The 23,605-nt window shown below is 41.6% G+C and overlaps 1 protein-coding gene across 15 annotated transcripts in view; it reads left to right on the top strand.

Annotated features, from left to right (window-relative positions):
- Positions 1-11,242, top strand: part of SYNE1 (spectrin repeat containing nuclear envelope protein 1) — a 311,588-nt gene extending 300,346 nt beyond the window's left edge. For 12 of the 15 annotated variants that reach the window (XM_074580424.1, XM_074580426.1, XM_074580430.1 and 9 more), the window contains 4 exons: positions 202-414; positions 1,388-1,480; positions 3,299-3,357; positions 10,252-11,242. In XM_074580424.1, coding sequence (XP_074436525.1) covers positions 202-414; positions 1,388-1,480; positions 3,299-3,357; positions 10,252-10,492 — 606 coding nt within the window. In that variant the 3' untranslated portion in view covers positions 10,493-11,242. The remainder of the gene's footprint in view (positions 1-201; positions 415-1,387; positions 1,481-3,298; positions 3,358-10,251) is intronic. The other 3 variants (XM_074580433.1, XM_074580432.1, XM_074580431.1) reach the window with 1 other exon arrangement.
- Positions 11,243-23,605: the final 12,363 nt, after the last annotated feature.

Genomic DNA, 23,605 nt, shown 5'->3' with positions numbered 1-23,605 from the left:
TTGTGATGTAAAATCTCAGGCAACCGCTAGGCTGCTGTCTATCTTCCTGTCAGTTTAGAAATATTTATTGCTTCTCTTTTCTTTCCATTTCATTAATTTCAAATATCCAGTTTTGTGAGTTCTAGCTTTTTTCCTTCCTTCTTTCTTTTTTTTTTTTTTTTAACTTCTATTAAAATAATCTGGTGCTTGCCTTGGCAACAGCAAATCAGACGTGAACTGCTGGAGTCTCAGTTGAAGGTGGCGTCACTGCAAGATATGTCCTGCCAATTGCTAGTCAATGCTGAAGGCAAGGACTGTCTTGAAGCCAAAGAGAAGGTGCATGTCATCGGTAACAGACTGAAGGTCCTCTTGAAAGAGGTCACACGTCATATTAAAGACCTAGAGAAAATTCTAGACATTTCAAGTAGTCAACTGGTAAGCTACGTCTTTTTATTCCTTGCTGTTTGTTGGCCGCATGTTTCCCACTGTTTTGACTGTCTTTCTGCAATCAGTGCTGTTGACTGCACTGTTTCTGTTGTTTGCAATACTTATCGAGATGGTACACATCTAATCTTGAATATCACGAAATGATCTTACACTTTGTAATGTAAACATCTATTTGGTGATATGGTGGGTATTTTTTGCTATTTGGTGTAGCAATAAGTATTGAACATCTTGGTTTGTTTATCCTGCCATTACTGATTCAGTCAACTGGCAAAGTGTATGAGATAATTTTTCTAGTTGCAGTACTGCAAATTACAGTATGTCAGTTGTCACTGGAAAATAAGAGAATGCTCACTGTGTCAAAGAGAAAAAAAGCAAGCATAAAATAAATGACAGGCTAACAAATCTCTCGTAGTGCCCTCTAAGGTTTGAGCTGTACTCCAGTCTTTTCAAATTATCATGTATAGCAGGGTATTTGAGAGGGAGTTATGCATACTACTTCACCAACGGTGGCAGGTATAAAGTAAAGATTTCAAGGTTCTCCTTTAGTTAGCTTCTTTTAAAGCTTTGTATTAGCAGAGTGCATAAGGCATGAGAACTCAGCTCTTCCCTCCTCCTAGTAAATTTCTGCTTGTTTAAGTAAAATCTTGGTGGTATCAGCTTCTTATTGTAATTAAAGGCCAATAAGGAGCAAGTGGTTTTCCCCCCGTATTGACTTTGGTGGAAAACATGTCACCTAAAGCAATTAATTTTTAACTACCTGTTTGCTTTTCTTTTTCTTCAGGGCTAACAGAGAAAACATGTAATGCCTTAGTCTTATAAGATTTGGTAACAAAATTTAACTGCTTTATTATATTTGCTTTGGAAATAACTCTGCTGGGATTTCACTCAGGGATTCTTTTTAGTTTGCTTACCTGAACAGCTGGTTGCTGTATTTCTGAGCTCCGTTCCTTCTGAACTTTAGGAATTGTCCTCATGGTCCTCTGCTGATGAATTAGACACATCGGGCTCGGTGAGTCCTGTATCTGGAAGAAGCACTCCAAGCAGACAGAGAACGGTAATTTCATGTCATATATTTTCTTCCACCTCCTGCGTGGGAGCTGTAGATGTCTACAGTAGCTCTAGCCAGCTGGAAGACCCCCCCTTCTCACTTGATAGGACAGGAAATGGCATAAAGCAAGAACAAAACACAGCTGCTTTCCCCAACCCTGCTGCATATCCCATCCTGCATGAAATCAGAAGTGGTAAATACTATCTAAAACCAGGGCTGTCAGTGTGGTTGGTTTACCATGGTATGGCATGTCGTGTCTCTTGTATTTTGCTCTAGTGATGGCAGCACCCCAAAGTCTGGTCTTGTCTGGTACAATCAGTCCTCCATTTCTGTTTGGCCTTCTCTTCAGAGCTGCTTCATCCAGAATCTCAATAAGGTTGTTCTGTCATTTCTGATGGAGGTTGCAGATGGTCTTATTGAGACTCTGGATGAATGGCTAAGTAGAGCTGAAGGGCATAAAACATTATTCAAAACAGCTAGCTGCACAGGACCTAATGAATGGCTATGATGGCAACTCTGGAGTTGTCTATTTACATCGCTGGCACAAAATTCAAGAAATGTAGCAATACATGCCTAGTACTTAACACTTCCATACTCTGAGCCCAAAACGGAACTGCAATTATTTTGTCTTTTTCTGCAATTCTATTGGTTGATTACTTTGCTTTTTTTCCTTAGTTCTTAAAACAATCAGGTTCGTTTTAGTGTTTTTTTTCCATTTGCACTTTTTTAAAGGCTCTGAGTTCTGTCTTCATAAATTTTATGGCTCTTGAAATTGATTTTTTTAAATCTTTTTTTTTTTTTACATTCACTAGTTTCCTTTTAGATGCTAGTATGAGAATGTAAAGGAATACTGGCTTTTCAAGAGGAGAAAGAATATAAAACTTAACATTGTATTCCAGAGGTTAATGCTTTTATCTTTTAAATTTAAGCTTAAATAACTAATAAAAGCTCTGATATCACAGATGTAAATGGAGGATGCCTGACCATTACAGGAAATGGAGAAGTATTTTACGATAAAATCTTTGTCTAAAGAGTATGTAGAATTATAATAGGTTTCATCTTGACACTTTAATAAGCATTTGTCTATCTCTAATTTATTACGTGACTACTCTTTTTTTCATTTTTATCAATAATGTATAGATAAGTTGTATGATTCCTTGGGGTCTGGTTTTCAAACTTCAGGGTTTTGCACCACAATTTTGGAGACTCAAGCGATGTTGTTTATAATTTCAGTGCGAAATATACTGATGCTAAAGAAATAAATACTAATACCAAAAATACAATCAGAATTATAAACGTCTAACTGCATTAAATATTCCAGCAAATAGTTGTGAGTGCAGGAATGCACCTACAGTTATTTGGCCTTCAAAATTGTGAGTGGAGTGTGGGTGTATAAGAGGCCAGACTCATCAAAGGAGGCCTTTGGACCTTTTTTCCTTGAGAATATAAATTTTTCTGCATTTGCATTTTGAAATGTCTATATTTGCCCATATTGAATTCAATTTTTTTTCTATTTCATGTTACAAATTATTTGAGCTAAATTTCTAGTGATGTTATTTAAATCCAGAGCTACTGTTCGTAAATTTAATGACTAAAGTGTTATTTTCAAGTTCACTGTGTATGTTCCAATCATTTCCATACTCAGCTAGGTACAAAGAAAAGCCAGTTTCCTTGGTTCATGGGTATTGGTCACTTCATTTGATTATTTATTTATTTTTTTTATGTTTCCTTTGCTGCACTTTTAATTTAGTTTCATCAGTAGCTTGTCTTTATTTGCCTGGACTGAACATTCTTCTTTCTTTACCCCCTGTTCATTGCAAACAGCCACGGGGCAAATGTAGTCTCTCACAGCCTGGACCCTCTGTCAGCAGTCCACATAGCAGGTACCTTATTCTCCTGGTTTCCGCACTCTGTTCTAGAACCCCAAGAGGATGATGGAAATTGGCCGTGATTCCTCTCTGTCCGCACTGACTCCGTCAGGTGGCCAGGACTTAAACAAGTGAAGACTTCCCTTTTGTTAATAGTTTGGCAAAAGGGGCTCTCAATTACTTCAAATTCTTTGTTAAATTGCAATACCGGCTAATCCTTCGACATCTGCAGCCTTTGCTTCCCAGGAATGACATGTAATCAACATTTATTTTTATATGCCTGATCAGGATGAATGGGTGTTTACACTCATGACATTTCATGATTATTCGATTTTGGCATGATTTAACAGAAATTCCAGTAGGTTCATGGCAAACACTTTTTATCATCCTCTTTACCTCTAGATATTAAATTAAGGCAGGTAATAGGCCAATACCATACTCTACAGTTCACAAAACCCACAGATCTGGACGAGACATACTAACACCCTTTTCTTTATTTATTTTTTTATCCCCCCCCCCCCCCCCCCCCCGAAATGTTTTGTTCAGTTTGTGGGTTTTCACTACTCAAGACTCAAAATTAAAAGTCAGAAGGTGAGGGTTTTGAGACTTGCGATCACTTTCCCCTCCTTAGACGCCTGCAGTATAACGCGCTAACACTGCCGGGACTCTCGCCAAGCGCTTGCGTCCGTGTGTCGCTGCGGGAGCGGCGCTGCCCCGCCTCCGGCCGACCAGCAGAGAGCAGGCTCGCAGCTACAGCTTTTTGCTTCCCACCTTGTCTCCGGCAACCTGTCATCGCTGCAGCTAACAGTGCTTCTGCGTTCTTTGTTGTTGTCAGTGTGATGTGTGTACCTTCACTCTTTCACTGATCAGATCACTAGCCTCTAGAGTTATGAAGTTTAAAAAAAAAAAAAAAAAAAAAAAGTACACAAGCAGGCCAAAACGTAAAAAGAGCATCTATTTCAGCATCTTACGCGTTGCAACACCTAAAATAATCAGAAACTATGATGAAAATATATTTGTTCTTATAGTTAAGTCCTAAATCTCATTTATTCTCTATAGTACCTAATTAATTTTTAAAATAACTCCTGTTAAAGTGAAAGATTTGACGTTGGAGAGGAGGCAACACTAGATTTAATACAGTATTTTAGCAATAACCAAGCAGAAAAAAAATACCTTAAGAGTATTATTTTTTTTTCATGAGCAAAATCAAGGCTTTGTTCAGCAAAATTATTCTCAAATATAAATGAAATAAAGAATAAAACTTCTTACCATGCAGATATTTACATAAACACTTATTTTAAAAAAAAAAAAAAGGTTTGATTTATATGTGTAGTTAGTGACTGTGAGTAAAGTGGCACAGTTGCAAAACCACATAGCATAGCAGATAGAACAGGTGGAGTACCTTTCACTGCTTCCACTGGCACCAAGAAGCTGCCTCATTTTTAGGGATTTTTTTTTCTTTGAAACATGAGGAAAGCACATAGAAAATAGGTGACACATGGCACCTATGGAGGTGACTCCATCTTTCTGTCCGATGGAGAAAGAGAATTAATTTTCCCAACTCCGGTCTGCTGTGTAGCTTGGCGTTTCTCATAGGGAGTGGGAAAAGGGAGGAGGGGGGCTTTACTCTGCAGCCATTAACAGCTAGGAGGAATGGAGGATGTCTTCAGCAGATTTAGCATGCTCGCAGTAGCAACGTGGTACTCAAGAAACGTATTGTGTGTGCTCTTCCACTCTCCTGTATAGTCAGACCACTTCTGCCAATCTTTTGAGAAGGTTTCTGGTTGTAGGTGCGAGCCGCTGGCTCAAAATGCAGCTAGCAATGCTTTGCAGCTTTGAGATCAACCTCTGTTCTAGCAGTGGCATTGGTGCGGCACCTTTCAGATCAAGTCTTTCCAGCACTGTTTATTAACACATCTTGTAGCAGTACAACACAATGTTCAATTTGTCATTCAGACAAGCATGGAATACGAATGAGTCACTGCTGAATAGGAAACTTAATCAAATGCGCAAGCCAGACAGGTTGTGGTTGATGTATAATGTGGTTTTAACTGATAAAGCGGTACAAGCTGTCACTGTGTTCTTTAATATTTTGACATGCCTCTGATCAGAGTACTTTGTGTTTGATCTTGCACTGGATCAGCAAACCCTGTTAGAGTTTAGTATACTGGAGAACTAAAGTCAATTTTGAAAGGTTTAGCACGCAGGAGGTTGTGAAGGAAAGTTCATCTAAAAATTAGAGGGGCTGTGTTTTGTGTATAACAAGTGTGATATCATTTTGCCTTCCCCATTACCACAGCAAAAAGACAAGCATGCACAGTGTGATGCTAAGCAAGGTACAACCTTGAACTAGGTGTTATATTGTGGGTTCAACTAAAGGCTCATTCAGGAGGTATTAGTAATCTTACGCTAAGCGGGAAAAGCAAATCCAAGAAGCAACTCCTCTTTCTTCATCAGTTTAACAGAGCTGTTGTAAATGCATACCTGGATCTGTGCCTGTGGATTTTTTTGAAGTGATTAAAATGTTAAAAAGATTAAAATAGTGGTTCAATTTGCTCAAGGGTGTTTATATTGTCTCTCTTGAGCAGCTCTATTCAAGTCTTGGTGCCACAGTGCCAACATCCATTTCCTGCTCTCCCCAGGCCTCCCCAAATGACTAGTGGATCTTTAAAGGTCACTTGCTGTTCCTGGAGCAGACCAGGCCACAGAACTCTCTGTGCCTTCGGCCACAAAATGGCAGCCCTTGCCACGCAGTAGCTCAAACGTGAGGTTTGGGCTTGGCTTGCCATGGTGGTTCTCCCAATTATCTCCCGCACTCTTGCTTAAAGCTTGTTACCTAAACTTCATATTTAACTGCCTTTGAAATGGACCTATTCATCTTCTTTACAAGGTAAGCCAAATCTGAGGTTGGGGTGATGTGATGCTGAGAGCTAGGGAGAGAATCAAAGTCAGAACACAGACAAACAACGTCATTCCTAGAGAGTCTCTCAGGCCACTAAGAGGAGTTCTTGCCTGCTCTCGTAGGCAGAGCATCATACCTTCCCCCTTCATAACTCTAGCAACCTCCATCTTCAAAAATCAGAATCAGTGGGATCAAAAAGTCTATTAGAAGATCGTTATCAAATTTAATTTCTCGGATTATCTGGAAGTACAATAATTTCCACCTTGTATATATCCATGGCTAGATGTAATAATTTGGTTTTGTGCAAACATTATCCCTTCCTTTAACAACTGTTCACCCTTCTTTCTGTCTGTTCTGCACTATTTTATAGAGACCAGTTTTAGTATCTCTCAGGTTTTATATTGGTAAGCTCAGCTCTTTATTTCCTTCATAGGAGAAATACTCCATTTTTTTGACTCCTTTAAGCTTGGCGTAAGTTTGAATTCATCTTTCAATCAAAATGATACAAACTGCTCCAAGTGAGATCTGACTAGTGCCTTTTAGAACACCATTAAAACGACCCCTTTTCTCTTCTGGAAATCTTGAACCGAAATATATTTTAAAAATGCTTTTGTCCGTTTTCACAGCTATTCACAAACCGCGTTATTGGTTTGTGGCTATCCTGTGTCAAACAGCTCTAGATTCTCTTCATTATTTTCAGAGTGTGAACTTCCAAATTTATAGCAGAAGCTTTTATTGCTACCTTATGTACTATAATCTAAAACTCCCTGAGCTACTTCTTAAACCTATTGGATTCACCCATTTTTTTCTGTGCAAGAACCTAGTCCTATTTTGTATTTGCAAAGACTTCCAGCTTCTACCATCATAGAGATGAAATGTGCTGTTCTTATATTTTGTGCCATAGTCTTTTCATAAAGATATTAAATCAAGACTCATCCTTGATTAACTCCAGTAATAACATCCTACTAGCCCAGCAGTGCCTCTTCCAATGTAAGCCGGTTGTCTGCATTCCATTAGTCAATTCACCATTAAACTCACTTTATTGATTCCTGTCAGCTTCGCTCGAATGATAAATTCTTCTGTTATAATCTTTCAGATGTTTCCTGCAATACAGGTAGATTATTTGGACCATATTTTCCTTGGAAAAAAAAAATAAATCAGTTATCTTTAAAAGAAGGTACTCATCTGAGCTGAAATTAAAGTTCACTTTGCCCGTCCAATCTATAGCCTGGTAAATTAGCTTCTCCTCTCTTGAAATGCTCAGGAAAGAGTTCCAATTTCACTGGTATTACAAACTCTCAAAGTAAGGGCAACAATTGCTTGCTTTTCTTCACTTAATTTATGAGATTTCTTGACATGAAGAAGCTTACTGTCGGCCAGGTCTGCAGCTGTGCCTCTCCCTTTTGTCTAGTTAGTAGGAATTTTGTATGGAGCGAGTAGCAGATGGCCTTACTTCCTTCCCTCCTCCAGCAGCGACCAGTGTGACAAATGATGGGGCAGTCAGAAGACAGACAGATGTAGATGCAAGCTCAAGAAAAAGACATTACCTGTTTCTCCAAAGTGGCTTACAATACTTCAGCTTTCTATTCTCCTGCTGGGGTATATAGGAGTTCTGGCCCTCGTAAATAGTGAGCCTTTTTTATTAATAATGTATATTTTTAACCATCTCTCCTCACCAACGCTCTAAGCGGAGCCATTCCGTTTTTCAGACAATTATGTAGATTACAGAGGCGTACCTGCAATAGACACAGGCAATACAGCATTCAAACTTTTTAGAACTCCCCCTCTGACGATGTTTTCATAATGTTTCATTATTTGCTTGTTTAATTGTTTCCATGCAGTGTTAGAAACTATTCTTCAACACCCTGCTTCACTGCAGAAAAAGTGTTTTGAAAAACTTTGCCATGAACTGTTTTTTGAAAGAAAGTTTGTGTTCCTTGTAGAGATCAGCCATGCAGCTTACACATACCTCTCTTTATTTCTTTTTTCGGTAAAGCAGAAAGCAAAAAGTGCTGGATTGTGCTACTAAAGCCATAGGAAAAGAAAAATTAGATGCTAACTTTGCCTGCTCCCATTTGATTCTGCTTTTTGGAAATTCCGTGTCTGACACTCAGTGTTGCCCCAGAGTAACTCTGAGTCAATGAAGGAAATTCAGACTTTGCTCATTATCAAACAGCAGTTACCAACTGCAGAAATGTGGCCTTTTTTGATTGGGATTAACAACATTTGTACAATGAGAGCCTTGTAAATAGGTAGACTGTGCAATCAAATGCTTGGAAGGTAATTAAGCACTCCTTGTTCCCTTTGTTCCTACCTCAGTCCATTAACTTTCTCTCTTGGCATTCTCAGACAGTAGAAGTCCTGATCTAATTGAAATTTAATATGGAATGCTCTGATGCTGTTAAATGTGCCATATCCGTTCAATATGTTCTTTATAGTATGTGATCTTACATTATGTGATAAGCAGCTTTCCATCCGGGCTACAATAATGTGGATTCAAAGAACATGTGATCTGAAGTTTTGATCATCGCTCCTTCCTGGGATATTTAGGTCAAGTTAATAATTTACCATACTGAAGTGTTTATGTATCTGTTGGTCATCTAAACTTTACCAAATCTGTAAGTCTTCATAGTGGGATGATGAATATATGTGAACGAGACAATAAAAATCATCTCAAGCATAGAAAGAACTCTTTTCTGAACATGTGGGAAGGGGACCCTTGCCAAGCCTGGCATAGTTTTGAAGATGGTATTTTGGTTTTTGCATGAGTTCTCACACAGATTCAGATTTATCTGGGACACAGGATCAAAAGGACAAGGGGAAGGCAAGGAGATACTAAGGAACCATCACCCCCTACTTGCTTTACTCAGGAGCATTTGACCTCAGCCAACAAACCTGATCTCCCACACCTTCAAGTTGAGACTAAATCCATCCTTATGAGCATTTTTATCTCTTAAACCCTAGCAAACCATAAATTTCCTGAGGCTTCATAGTCATAGCAGCCACACAGATGTTTTATAGCAACATGTCTAAGACAAAATTCATGACCTAATGTCTTAATGGAAGAGATCTTGTAGCAGATTAATTGAAGGCTCTAAGTTCTTCATTTTTGGCTAGTGCTAAAATACAATACTTTCCTGTGCCATTTAATTAGCACACTGAGACTTTCAGACTTTAACTTGGATAATCACTCTTTTCAGTCACCCGCTTACCTCAAAATCTGTCATCTATATGTTAGAGCTCTGACGGTTTCATTCAAAAAGGAAAATGTGAAATATAAGTCTTTATCCTTCATTAAAAAATAGATTGAATTTTTGTGCTTAATTTGAAGTGTCCCTTTGGAAATGTTTGCAGTAGGTCTCGCCTCTCCCATCATACTGTGATGGATGTGTGCCATTTCAAGTCAGGTCCATCGACACAAGGGAGAAAATCACTTGGAAGGTGATGGTGTCAAGTTAGTTGAGCAAGTAGATTTTAACTGCTGATTCAGTGCAAGATTCAAAATACAATGGACTTTGTGGAAAATGAGTTCCCATTGCCTGCATATTGGTGAATTGAAGGTCGATGTAACTGAAACTTAATGCATTATACCCTTGCGGATACTATATACAGAAATGAATGTAGAAACTTCTGCAAACCAAATGCAACTGCCGTTTTAAATGAGGAGGCATTGAACACATGTTGACAGGTATGGCCCACCTTTTATTCTCCCCTTCTCTGGAGCACAGTGCTTGTAAGTGGAGAGTCTTCCCCAGAACTGATGAAGGGGCTGTGAAGTCGCAAAGACCATTCTATTGTGATCGTTTGGCGTTTTCCTACCCAGTCTAGAAATACGGGGTCTCTTAAAGGTGTTAGGGAAATAGCATGTTCAGTGAAAAATACCGCTGCGGTTGTCAATCGAAGTCTGTACAAATAGTAAACCAGCCTTCAGGAAGGCTGAGTGCCTGAGGGCAGCCTCTGCCACAGTAACGTTTTAGCGTATTCACCTGTCCGTCCTCTTTTCTCAGGTCCACAAGAGGTGGCTCAGGTTCCTCCCCTTCTGAGGCTGGGCCAGCATGCCAGCGCCCGTCCTTCTTCCTCAGAGTCCTCAGAGCTGCTCTGCCACTTCAGCTCCTCTTGCTGCTCCTGATCGGGCTGGCTTGCCTGGTGCCAATGACCAAGGAGGACTACAGCTGTACTATGGCCAACAACTTTGCCCGCTCTTTCCACCCCATGCTAAAATACGTGAATGGTCCGCCTCCGTTATGAAGGAGACTCGTGAGACAGCGGGTGACCTTGCAGGAGTGCTAGCTGAGAGGCAGGATGGTTTTAAAGGGTGACAGGATTCAGTGTGGCAGCTTTACCTACCTGCTGTAACCACCGCTGCGTCCATATCATTCTCTGCTGGCACTCAGCTAGTAACGCATCAGTATATCGGTATCAAACTGCACAATGTATTACCTGAGTAGCATCGTTTCAATACTCGCATCCTGGGTACTAAGGAGGATGTGACGTGTATGAGGGAAATGTCCTTCTGTCCAGCATTCTGGATCTTTTAGCCACTTTATATCCAGGTCATTGCCCTGTACTATGCATAGCCAAGGACTTGATACTGTAGATCCTTTCCTGTGTGCTGCTCTAAATGAGCCATTAGCCAGTCTTTGTTAAATACCCTCTCAGTATCTACGGTATACAAAATAACCGATGCTAAAGAAATTTTAGAGCATTTGTAACATAAAATTTTAAAGGGTCTTGTATGGCAATGTATTATTCCCCGTGGTTTCTGTTTCGGGCATGGTGTTCTAACTTTTGCTTTGGATGCACAAGGTGTAAATCTGAGAAGCACTTTTTTTATGGTTTAAAAAATGGATGTAATAAATAAGATCATAAAAGGTTTTATGAGGAAAAATGTTGAATGTCAAGTTGAAAAACAAAGGACATATTTATGTATGTACAGTTTGCTAAGCCAAGTTTTGTTTGTATTGATTTCTTTGCATTTATTATAGATACCATAAAATATTTTGTCTACGTGCTTTTTAATGACAACTATGGAAACCTCTAAGTTTAGAATGAGATATGTATGGTATAAAAAAAATTAGAAAACGTACATATGCTGCACTTCTAAAAAGAATTAAAAAATGCTGTAACAAATTAATGGTATTAGGTATGTGTTTGAATAAGAAGATCTGGAAAACTTGACAAATGGTAAAGTACATGGGAAAGTATCGCATTAGAAGTTGTGCTGCTATTGAAAGCAGTCTCTATTTTGAATTAGTGATTGGTCACTTCAGGTTGCTTTTTTTCTCAAGCTCTGCTTCTTGAAGTTCATTCTCACTCGTGTATTGTTTCTCTCTCCGTGAGTGTGTGTGTGTGTGTTTACGTATGCAGTCAAGTGCAACCTTTGGCAGTTGAGGTTGTACCAGTCTGCACTGAAGCAGATTTTTTCCTGTGGGTGTACTGGAAACTTCTCAATATTCTCCATAGCAGCTTAATACCAAGATAGATGTTTATGCTTTACCAATAGTTAGTCTAGTGGAATATGCCTAAAACATAAGCATCATTAGGAAGAAGTTCTTTGCACTGAGGGTGGTGAGACACTGGCACAGGTTGCCCAGAGAGGTGGTGGAGGCCCCATCCCTGGAGACATTCAAGGCCAGGTTTGATGAGGCTCTGAGCAGCCTGATCTAGCTGAAGATGTCCCTGCTCACTGCAGGGGGGGTTGGACTCGATGACCTTTAGAGGTCCCTTCCAACCCAACACATTCTATGATTCTAATAACAGAAAAATGTAACAAATTGAAGACTCATAAATTTTTCAGAAATATTGCAGAAAACTTGCAGTCTGAGCAGTGGTAGACACTTTGCCCAATTTAGCAGTCTGAACTCAACTAGTTTCAGAATCTTTTCAATTTTGAAAAAAATACAGATCATGTCTCTAATTTACTGCTCTTTAATATGTTTGGGATTTTTTAAGCCATGAGACACAACGTGAATTTTTCCTGCGAGTTAAATGTTTTTACTTAGAATATATTGGCCTACCAAATATAAATAAAAAAGCCAGAAGAAAATACAAGCACACTAATTGCTGTTATGTAGGATTACTTTTCTGGGATGTCATCATTTGAGCTGGTATGAGAGGAGGGTGGTCAGAGGTAGAGTACCACAAGCTGAACTCCAGCATTTGGAGGAGCCAAAATAAAGTTTCCTTTCCAGGTAAGTGTAACGTTAACATTTTCCTGAAAAGGACTTTGTATGTCAGCAAAGTATCTGCAATGTCTGAGACCCAGACTTGGACTGGCAGTTTCCTTCGTTGGTATTCAGAATTTATGCTAGGCTAGATTAGTATCCATAATCACTGATTCTGAGTAGACAAAGATAAGGAACACACTTCTCGGGTGCGAGGGTGAGCTGTTACTTGCAGCAGGCCTGACATAAGATTGACCACTCCTCTCTTTTCTGATAGTGTTCTCTTTGGTGACGTACTTTAGTCAATGGTAATCAGTGCACCTACGTGAATAATTCTGTAGTTTGTCAAACCTCTTAGTCCAGATCTTTGCATGCTTTAGACATCCTTTCATCAGGCAGTCCCTGGTTTTGGTAGTTAATTTTTTTGTTGAAAGATATTTTTGTTTTCTTTTAAAAGGAAACACTGAAAAGAGTAAAAAGACTAATTTAGTGAGAAATAAGGATCTCAGCCTGACTTTGTCTCCTGTTTTCCAGCCAACTATTGGTGATCCTATGGAAGAGCAGTCTGTTGACGGAACCAGGCAAAAAGTCACAGATGAAACCTGTGTTCATTACTTATAGTATTTAAAAACTGAGGGAGAGGCAGGGAGGTTTGAAACAAGCTGGCCAGGGAAGGAGAGAGAAGTGCAAGGAAGAGAGTTCAGTTTGAATGATGTCAGATGCTGTCAGAATTAATAAAGTACTTTATCAAAAGTGTACAGGGTAGCATCTAGCATGCGTTGAATTGCAACCTGACATATGAATTTTACCAGCTATTTTGCCACTGTGTAGCCCCTGCATCCCTTAATTGTTTGAATGCCTTACCCACTTTCCTGATGCCTAGGGAAGAATGGCCTGTCTTCTGCAGAAGGAAAGCAGAAATTGTACACCTCACTTAAGCTCCTAGGGGCATTTCACTAAGATGAAGTGTAGGGTGGGGGGGGAATGATTCCATGTCGTTCATGATGGTCATGCCCTTTTATTTTCTCTCACGTCTTGAAATGTTCAGTCTAGGGAGTATGAGAAAGTGCCGAAATGCAGAGGAGTGGAGGTTAGCTGGTTAAATACGCCAGGGGAAAACTGATGTGAGATCATAGGAACTTTTCACAATTAATTCCTTAAATAGAGTTAGGGCTAAGCAGGAAAAGAAGTGATGATAATTAAAGGAAGTAAAGAATTTGGAAGGTCATATCATCAAGTGTCAGTAGCCCTTTCAAGTTCAGCGCATTTTTGGTTGATGATTACCTGCAGGGCACACATGCACTGTCTCACCTCTGTCTTGCTGATGAACTGGAAGGCAGAGAGTGTTCCTGCTATGCAGGTTTCAAAGCAAAGCTGCTTCTGTTCATAGCCTCAAGCTCCGAGCTCTAACCACAGAGCTAGCTACAGTTTCGAAGTATTACCTGTTGATTTGAAAGAGAAGTTAGATATAGAAGACTTCCTTTTGACCCCAAGTGATCTGCTCACATAGAGCAATCCTCCCAGTAAACAGCAAACTCTCTACGCCACCTGTGAATAAGTCAGTCACAGACAGTGATAGACACACATTACAAAAACGTCATACACAGGAAAAACACCTATTTGCAAATCCTAAATCTCCCATACCTTCAAAGATAGGAATGACAGTCTAGAAGATGACATCTCAAGGGAATTGCAGGCAGTTTGTGCCAGCAGATTAGAGGATCCCTTGAGTGCCACTTCGGATGTCTTACTTTTGGGACTTTCAGTCTTAATTCTGGACAAAATCAACATCTGACCAGTTGAAGTGCTTTGAGCAATAGGCTTCTCCAAAAGGAACTTCCTGGTCCTCAACCAATTCCATTATGACTTCAATGTGATTTTACAGAACTGGATCTTGATCCTAAAACCTGGCCCGAAGAAGTGAAAACAGAAACAAATGGCCAGGCATTTCACAGGATCCTGTTTAATCAAGCTCCATCCCAGGAGCACCAGTGACTTGAAGGTCTAGCTTGAGTTGCAAATCCCAATGCAACATCAGCATATGCGTTGATTGCCACAGCATGAACCAGGGTAAATGGGGCAACTGCAGGGGGAAAAAAACTGCACCCAGAAAGCTGTCAAGCATTGCAGCCAGTGGCACTAGCCAGCTTTGCAGCCTGGGCATCTTTCTCATCCTGATAATGTCAAGCTACTCTCTCTGCCTACCTCTGTCTCCTTGGGACACTGCTACAGAGGACTTGATATGGACCAAGTCTTCAAGAAATGCACAACTTAGAGTCTGAGATGCCCTGTCTCTGTGCTAAGTTTGCAACCTGTCATCTACCCTCTTTCTAAAGCACCTCACCTACGTGGCCTCTGAAATACAAGGAGCTGATTTCTGGTAATGTGCCTTGAGCCCTGGCTGAAAGGCATGAGGAAAGGCAGTACAGGAGCCACAGAACTCTGGGTCTGTGTCGAAGGCACGTGCTCAAGCATAGAGAAAGTAGACTCTGTGTCTTGGGGAACTCCAGTCATTATTGCGTTATATTTTTCCCTGTTTTCTACTGTAGATAGTTGCAGTAGCTGCTGTAAAGGTGTAATCACCCCCAGAGCTTGATGTATCTTGCAACTCTGAACCCTACTTGCTGGCCTGTAGTCATCTCGTAACTAGTGGGTGTTTAAAGGCATAATGGAAACTGGTTGCTCAGCGACTCCAGATCATGCAGTAATATCAAGGCACTATCTCATTATGCTTAAAATGATAGTAGTGCAAAATAACGAGCACTATTTGCCCTGAACTTACTGCATTTGTTTGTGGAGTTTTGTTTGTGGAGCGTGCTTTACAAAATCTGAAGGCAGACTGAAAAGTGATATTTAGAGACGTCTGACAGTGTTAGGAGTACAAATGGTCTGAAGTTGACAGAAATAGTCAATAGTTGACAGAATTAATTTGTCTTTACAAAAAAAAAGCAGTAGATAAAAATCCGTGAAACAATATAAAAGGAAATTAATAACTGCAAGCTTAAGCACTGAAGACTTATCATAGACTAGGGCTTGGTTAAATGATAGAAATCCAAATTATATTAAATTGTTACTCTAAAAGCAGACAGGAACTGAAAGCTGTGACTTCTATTGTTTGGTGCTGCTTAATATATCATTCAAAAAATGAACTGGTCAAAACTACTTGATTCAGTAAAAATCTGAAAAAAAGACCTGATATGTAGCAAATGAATTTTACCAGAATGAGATCTGAATAAACAATGACATTTAATTTTTGTAAGAGGGAGGAGACTTTAGGAAAGTATTGTCCATTTCTTGTATCAGAAGTGGCGTTGGGGGAGAAGAAGTGAGCCACCGACTCTTCTGTGTCAGGGATGACGCAGATGTGGACGTAGTTTGCACAAAAGTTTCTCAAGTCAGGCTCTTTGCATTTTCAGGCACGTTGTAATTCCTGGGAGACTGCTATTATTGATGTTGTAATTGTGGGGTTTTTCATTCCATTGTTTTTAGAAAGGATATTTTAAAAAAAAAAAAAAAAACAGCTGAAAGGAAAGCTACCAGCGTCCCCCTTTTTTCTATAAGTGCTCACAAGCCCATCCAAGAAATAGGACATTCACGTTTGTAGTATTTTCTTTTTAAATAATTCAAACACTGTCTGAGAGGCTCTCCTGACCATTGAGCTGCAAGTTAAAACACAGGGTTGTAACTTTGACTCCTTTGCTAAACTTGAAGCACTGTGCAGCCAGGTGTGCAGACCGTGGGGGCAAGGGGGGGAAAAAAAGTACTGGAATACAGCATGATGCTGTAGTATTTTGATTGAGACAGATACAAAGAAGACATTTTGGAGCTGCAGTTTCTTCTCCTATTTTCAGGTTTAACATAAGCAAAAAATAATCCTGCAAAGGCAGACTGGACCTCAAACTTTTCTGCTTTCGTAAGGATGCCTAAACTTTTAAGCTTTTACATGCCTTACTGTGACCCTCACTGCGAAGTGGGCAGCACTTTTTGCTTACCTCTATGGTATAACATACTTGTTTCACCTTTCCATGGACAGCACACATTCTCAAGAGGTGAGTGGAAAATAAAGAAGACATCTGAGAAGACGCAAGCATTTCTGTCTTAGAAAGGAGCACTCAGTCTTTGTATGTAGAGGAGCTAAATATCCTACAGTCCCAAGCATGTATTGCAAAATATGTCTAAAAAAAAAATCCTGAAAGCACAACCTTTCCTCACATGCACATTTTTCAGCTGTTTAAAATGGTAACGTGCTGGAGCGGTGCGCAAATGTGTAGGAACGGAAAACAACAGGAGATAAATTTTATATTCCCAGTATGCCTGCAGAAATGAAGACATTAGCAGAGTGACACCTAAATACTGCAACATACAGATCTCACAGGGACATGAGAGCCAGTTAGCCTTGCTTCTGCTGAGATAAGTGCCAAATGTTATTATTTTGATGGTCAATTTTCCTGAAGACTTCATGAACATTTTTACACTTGAACCTCTTTGTCTGCAGGATGCCACGGTGAATGGTAGAAATTGGAGCCTGGCCAGGCATGAGAAAAACCGTGCAGCATCCTTCCGCAGGCACTCTTTCTCTGTGAGCACGCTGATGAGTGTTACATGGGAGGATTTTCTTCTCCTCTTCACTGCCTGAGTGGTACAGACAAGCAGTGTAATGCAGAGTAAAGAGACTTTTCCAGCCTAAGAAACAGCTGCTTCATGGAGCTTCTAATGTGGCAGGATCTGGATGAAAAAAACCCACCACAAACAAACAAGGAAAAAAAATCCAATAAATCATCATTTAATTTTGAAGAATAAGCATGGCCACAAAGCTTTTAAAGGGGTTGGGTGCCCCACTGACTGCAAACACCAAGGTTTAGCCCATGAAGAAGCTGTTGTCATTGTATAACAAGGGGTTTGCCTTAGTTAACAGGAAAGTAAAAGCAATGAGATATGTTCTTCAATGATGCCTTAACTATGTCATACCTTTCTAATTAGTTAAATAGAATAAAATACACTGGAACAAGACATGCATCACTTACATGTTAGGAAAGAGAGAAAGCAAGGGTGTGGGAGGAGCCCAATGTATACGGCTCTGTGCACGTATATGGGCCCCCTCAAGGGAGTAGGCAGCTACTCTGCAAGGCGCCGTGTTTGTAGTGAGGGAAGCGAGAGTGATGGGACCAGTAAAGGTGACCCAGGAGTTTCAGCTGCAAGAGCTCTGCAGTGATATGTCCTTGCTGTATGATTTCTCAAGTTACTTCAGCCAACAGATGTAAGAAATCAGGAATGAAGCCGGAGTCCCAGCCGGCTCCTGGCTGTGGAAATGTGCCCAGTGCCTGGCTGCAGAGGCTCTTTTCCTGGTGGGTTCCTCCTCTGTGGGGGGAAGTCTGAACAAGCAAGGTCTGAGCAATGAAGAGGGAGACAGACTCTTTTTGGTTGTGCCCACTGACAGGGCAAGAGGCAATGGGTACAAATTAAACCACAGGAAATTCCATCTGAGTACAGGAAAACATTTTTTTAATGTGCAGGTGGTCAAACACTGGAACAGGTTGCTCAGAGGAGTAGTAGAGTCCCCTTTTTTTGCAATGTTCTGTAGGTGACCTATCTTTGAGCCAGGAATTGGACTAGACAATCTCCAGAGATGCCTTCCCAGCTCAGCCGTACTGTGTGGTCACGCCGTACTCCAGAAAGAGATGGGCAAAAGACTGCCTGATCTCCAGGTATTGTGTAATCCTTCGCCCATTGAAATTGGCACAATTTGTGCAGATGTAAATACGCTCAGACTTTAACTGTTTGGGTTTTAATTTAGGAGTGTCAGGCCTTTGATTTTACAGGATATTCTCCTGTCTAGCTGCTTTTTTCGTATTAAGTCTGTGAGTTCAGTGTCAGGTAGCAGCTGCCATCTTAAGCCAGTTCTCCATGGATGGTAAGAGCATTTGACCTCAGTGTTCATTTGGTCCTGTATATAAAATATTGTATAAAACCATTGAATGTTGTCAGATTTTGAGTCAGCATTGAAAACAATTTTATTATTTTGAGCACATGTACACGTACAATTAGTTGGTATTACTCTCGCCCACCCTTCGTGGCCAAAGTATCAACTCTCAGTTAAGCTCTTTGTCATAAAAGAATGTTGCAAAACAGTCATAGAATCACAGACTCATAGAATTGTCTAGGTTGGAAGGGACCTTTAAGATCATTGAGTCCAACCATCACCCTAACACTGACAAAAACCATCACTAAACCATATCGCTAAGCACTATGTCTACCCATCTTCTAAATACCTCCAGGGATGACAATTCCACCACTTCCCTGGGCAGCCTCTTCCAATGCTTGAGAACCCTTTCAGTGTAAAAATTTTTCCTAATATCCAGTCTAAGCCTCCCCTGGTGCAACTTAAGGCCGTTTCCTCTTGTCCTATCGCCTGTTGCTTGTGAGAAGAGACCGACCCCCACCTCTCTACATCCTCCTTTCAGGTAGTTGTAGAGAGTGATAAGGTCTCCCCTCAGCCTCCTTTTCTCCAGGCTGAACAACCCCAGCTCCCTCAGCCACTCCTCATAAGATTTGTGCTCTAGACCCCTCACCAGCTTCATTGCCCTTCTCTGGACCTGCTCCACCACCTCAATGTGGTTTTTTGTGGTGAGGGGCCCAAAACTGAACACAGTACTTGAGATGGGGCCTCACCAGTGCCAAGTACAGGGGGACGATCACTTCCTGAGTCCTACTCACCACGCTGTTCCTGATACAGGCCAGGATGCTGTTGGCCGCCTTGGCCACCTGGGCACGCTGCTGGCTCATATTCAGCCATCCATTGACCAACACCCCCAGGTCCTTTTCTGCCAGGCAGCTCTCCAGCCACTCTTCCCCAAGCTTGTAACGGTGCAGGGGGTTGTTGTGCCCCAAGTGCAGGACCCATCACTTGGCCTTGTTGAACCTTATACCATTGGCCTCGGCCCATCGATCCAGCCTGCCCAGGTCCCTCTGTAGAGCCTTCCTACCCTCAAGGAGATCAACACTCCCACCCAACTTGGTGTCATCTGCAAACTTACTGAGGGTGCACTCGATCCCCTCATCCAGATCATTGATAAAGATACTATAGAGAACTGGCCCTAATAACAAGTCCTGGGGAACACCACTCGTGACTGGCCACCAACTGGATTTAAATGTATATACCACCACTCTCAGGGCCCAGCCCTCCAACAAGTTTTTTACCCAGTGAAGAGTACTCCCATCCAAGCCATCGGCATCCAGTTTCTCCAGGAGAATGCTGTAGGAAACCTTTTCAAAGGCTTTACTAAAGTCCAGGTAGACAACACACACAGCCTTTCCCTCATCCACCAAGTGGGTCACTTTGTCATAGAAGTAGATCAGGTTTTTCAAGCACGACCTGCCTTTCATGAACCCATGCTGGCTGGGCCTGATTGTCTGGATGTCTTTCATGTTCCACGTAATGGCACTCAGGTTGATCTGTTCCATAACCTTCCCAGGTACCAAGGCCAGACTGATAGTGCCCCGGATCCTCCTTCAGGCCCTTCTTGTGGATGGGCATCACATTTGCTAGATGCTGGTCAACTGGGACCTCCCCAGTTTGGCAGGACTGCTGGTAAATGATGGAAAGTGGCTCAGTGAGCACTTCCGCCACATCCCTCAGTACCCTCAGGAAAAACCACTTCTACTACTAAAGACTGAGGCAAAGAAGGCATTAAGTACCTCAGCCTTCTCCTCATCCTTTGTCACCATGTTACCACCCCTATCTAATAAAAGATGGAGATTCTCCTTAGACCTCCTTTTATTACTAATATATTTATAGAAACTCTTTTTATTGTTTTTAACATCCAAAGCCAGGTTAAGTTCTAGTTGTGCTTTGGCCCTTCTAATTTTCTCCCTACGTAGCCTTACAACATCTTTGTAGTTTTCCTGGGAGGCCTACCCCTTCTTTCAAAGGCCATAACCTCTCTTTTTTTCACCTGAGTTGTAACTGTTATCTCTCTGTTCAGCCAGGCCAGTCTTTTTTCCCCACCACTTGTTTTTCGGCACATGGGGACAGCCTGCTCCTGTGCCGTTAAGACTTCCTTCTTGAAAAATGTCCAGCCTTCTTGTACACCTTTGCCCTTCAAGACTGCCTCCCAAGGGACTCTGTCAAGCAAGTTCCTAAAAAGACAAAAGGCTGCCCTCCAGAAGTACAAGGTGGCAGGTCTGCTGCCTTGCTTCTCTAAGAATTCAAAACACTGTAATTTTGTTATCACTATGCCCAAAATGGCCTTCAACTATCACATCCCCCCCAAGTCCTTCTCTGCTTACAAACAACAAGTCCAGAAGGGCTCCTTCCCTAGTCAGTTCCCTCACCAGCTGTGTCAGGAAGTTATCCTCAACACGCTCCAAAACCTCCTAGACAGTTCCCTTTCAGCTGTATTGTATTCCCAGCAGATAATCTGCTAGGTTGAAGTCTCCCACGAGGACAAGGGCTAGTGATCTTGAGACTTCTCCCACCTGCTTGTAAAATATTTCACCTAGCTCTACAGCCTGGTTGGGTGGTCTATAACAGACTCCCACCATGATATCTGCCTTGTTGGCCCTCCCCCTGATTTTTGCCCATAAACACTCAATGCTACTGTCACAATCATTAAGTTCTTGACAGTCATAACACTCCCTAACATACAGAGCCACCCCACCTCCTCTCTTTCCTTGCCTGTCCCATCTGAAGAGTTTGTAGCCATCTAATTGCAGAACTCCGGTCATGTGAGTCATCCCACCACGTTTCTGTGACGGTGACTACATCATGGTTTTCCTGATGCACAATGGCTTGCAGCTCCTCGTGTTTGTTGCCCATGCCACGCGCATTAGCGTAGAAGCACTTCAGTTGGGCTCCTCGTCCTGCCACCTTTTTGCTGGGAGAAGCCTTAATTCTACCTGTCCGTTCCCAGGCACAGCCATAGTTTCTAACCCATCAATGAGCCTCGCATCTCTGCTGCTGCATGAATCTCCATCCCCTGCCTTCACTGAGTCAGCAGACCAAGGGACCTCACTAGCATCTCGTCCCACAGACATTGGCTCACCACCACCAGGCTTACCTCTAAGGAACCTGGTTTCATCCCTTTCTCCCTTCAACACTAGTGTAACGCCCGCTCAATTTAATGCCCTGCCAACTCCTGTGCAAATATCCTTTTCCCCTTTGAGACAGGTGTACCCCGTCTTTCTCCAGCAGGCCTGTCATGTAAACTAACCCATGATCAAAAAAACCAAAAAGTCCTGCGACTGACACGAGGCTCAGAGCCAGGTATTGATCTCCTGTCTCTTTCTGTTGCTTCCCTCATCCTTCCCTGCAACTGGAATGACAGAGGAGAGCACTACTTGCACTCCTGACCCCTTAACCAGTCGTCCCAAGGCCTGGAACTCTCTTTTGTTTGCCCTTGGGTTTCTTACGATCAGTTCATCACTACCTGTCTGAAAAATTAGTAGTGGGTAGTAATCTGGAGGGCTTACCAGGGAGGGAAGTTTTCTTTTTATATCTTTAGCCCGGGCCCCAGGGAGGTAGCAGACTTCCCTGAGAAGTGGGTCTGGTCTGCGTATTGAACCTTCCACTCCCTTCAGGATGGAGTCACCTATGACAATGACCTGTCTTTTTTTCTTAACTGAAGACATTCTGATGCAGGGTGTAGTTTGACTTAACCTTGGCAACACCTCTGTGGACATTGAATCATCTTCCTTGGCATGACAGGGTTCCTCTTGCAAAGCATCATACCTATTTTTTAAGGGTACCTGGGAAGGTGGGGGAGTCACTGGGGAGACACGCCTGCTTCACCAGGCAGGAATATGTTCCCATAGCCCCCTATCCTCTAAGTTACCTTGTTCAGCTAGACAGGGAGAGGACAGGGAATCCTCTGTATCATGTGGCCTTTCTGCCTGCGGGGCCTGGTTCAGGGAAGGCGGGGTGTGACTCCAGCAGTCTATCTCCCTCTCTCACTCCTTGGTGATTCTCAACCTCCTCCTGGAGCTCCATCACTAGGCAGAGGAGTTCCTCTACCTGCACAGATGTCCCGCAGGCGTGCAAACTGCTGCCATAAGGGTAGGGCACACCCTGCAGCCTGACGCCTGGGTGGCAGCGTGCTCCCACCAGAGCTCCATCTGGGAAGCTGCCTCAGTCCTGCTGGATTCAGAGCCTGGGGAGGCCAAGGCTTCCTGCTGGGTGGATATCATAGCTCCCTGGTCAAGCTGGTACAGCCCTTCATAGTCAGTCAGATGATTGGGAACCATTGCTCAGTTCTACTCTGCACTCACAAATCCCAACAGTCCCCAACTTTCTTTTGGAGTCTGCATAGGCTATTCACTTTCATGTTTCACAAGCTATTGAGTGAGGTTTCACATGGACAAAGTATGTAGCCTGTCTTGTCTTAATCATTAACATGATAGTTAGAATTAAGGTAATAATCACCTTACCGTTTTTTCTTTATATATTACGTACAGTGAAACATCACAAAAAACCAAAGAGCTTTTACATATATATTCATGTCAGGAAAGAGAAGAACCTATGAGCCAACAGTCCCACTCAGAACCAGCACAGCATAGCAAATAGATCAAAAAAATCAATATAGGGACTATATTCTCTCCATATAACTGACAGATATATATGTATCTACAGTTATCGAAATACCTACATACGTATGTCAATGCTATAGATTATTGGTTTGATTCTTCGCAAAGACCAAATATAACTTTGAGAGGATTTTACAGAGTAGAGCTAAGTTTAAAGTGTTTTTATGTCAATAAAAGTATCTCTCATTTCCTTTTCATCCCCTTCCTGACAGCTTAGCCAAGACAACTTTTTTCCCTGAGGACTGACTAGCTTTCACTTGGGAAAGCAGTGCTATTTTACTTGGTATTAGCTAACTCACGGTAAGAGGAAGTCAACTACAGAAGGCTAAATTCACACATTTTGTTTTTTCCACCATAATCTGTTTCACAAACCAAAATAAGAAACTTAAAGCATATAAAATACTAGGCATATTAAAGTGTCATTAGGTCACCAGACCTAACACATTGTCACTGATGATTTTTGGGAAAGGCGAAGAAACAGTTTTCACTTAGATGCACAGAAACAGACACATTCTGTTTCTGTAAAAAATAGTGTACCATTTTGCTGGCTACTGGAAAAAAATAAGCAGAGAAGCATATTTTTAAAGCTATGCAAAAGATAACTAATGAAACAAAGTGC

Source organism: Larus michahellis, chromosome 3 (genome assembly GCF_964199755.1).
Source record: "Larus michahellis chromosome 3, bLarMic1.1, whole genome shotgun sequence".
Taxonomy (NCBI): Eukaryota; Metazoa; Chordata; class Aves; order Charadriiformes; family Laridae; genus Larus; species Larus michahellis.
This window is presented reverse-complemented; position numbering and strand designations above follow the sequence as displayed.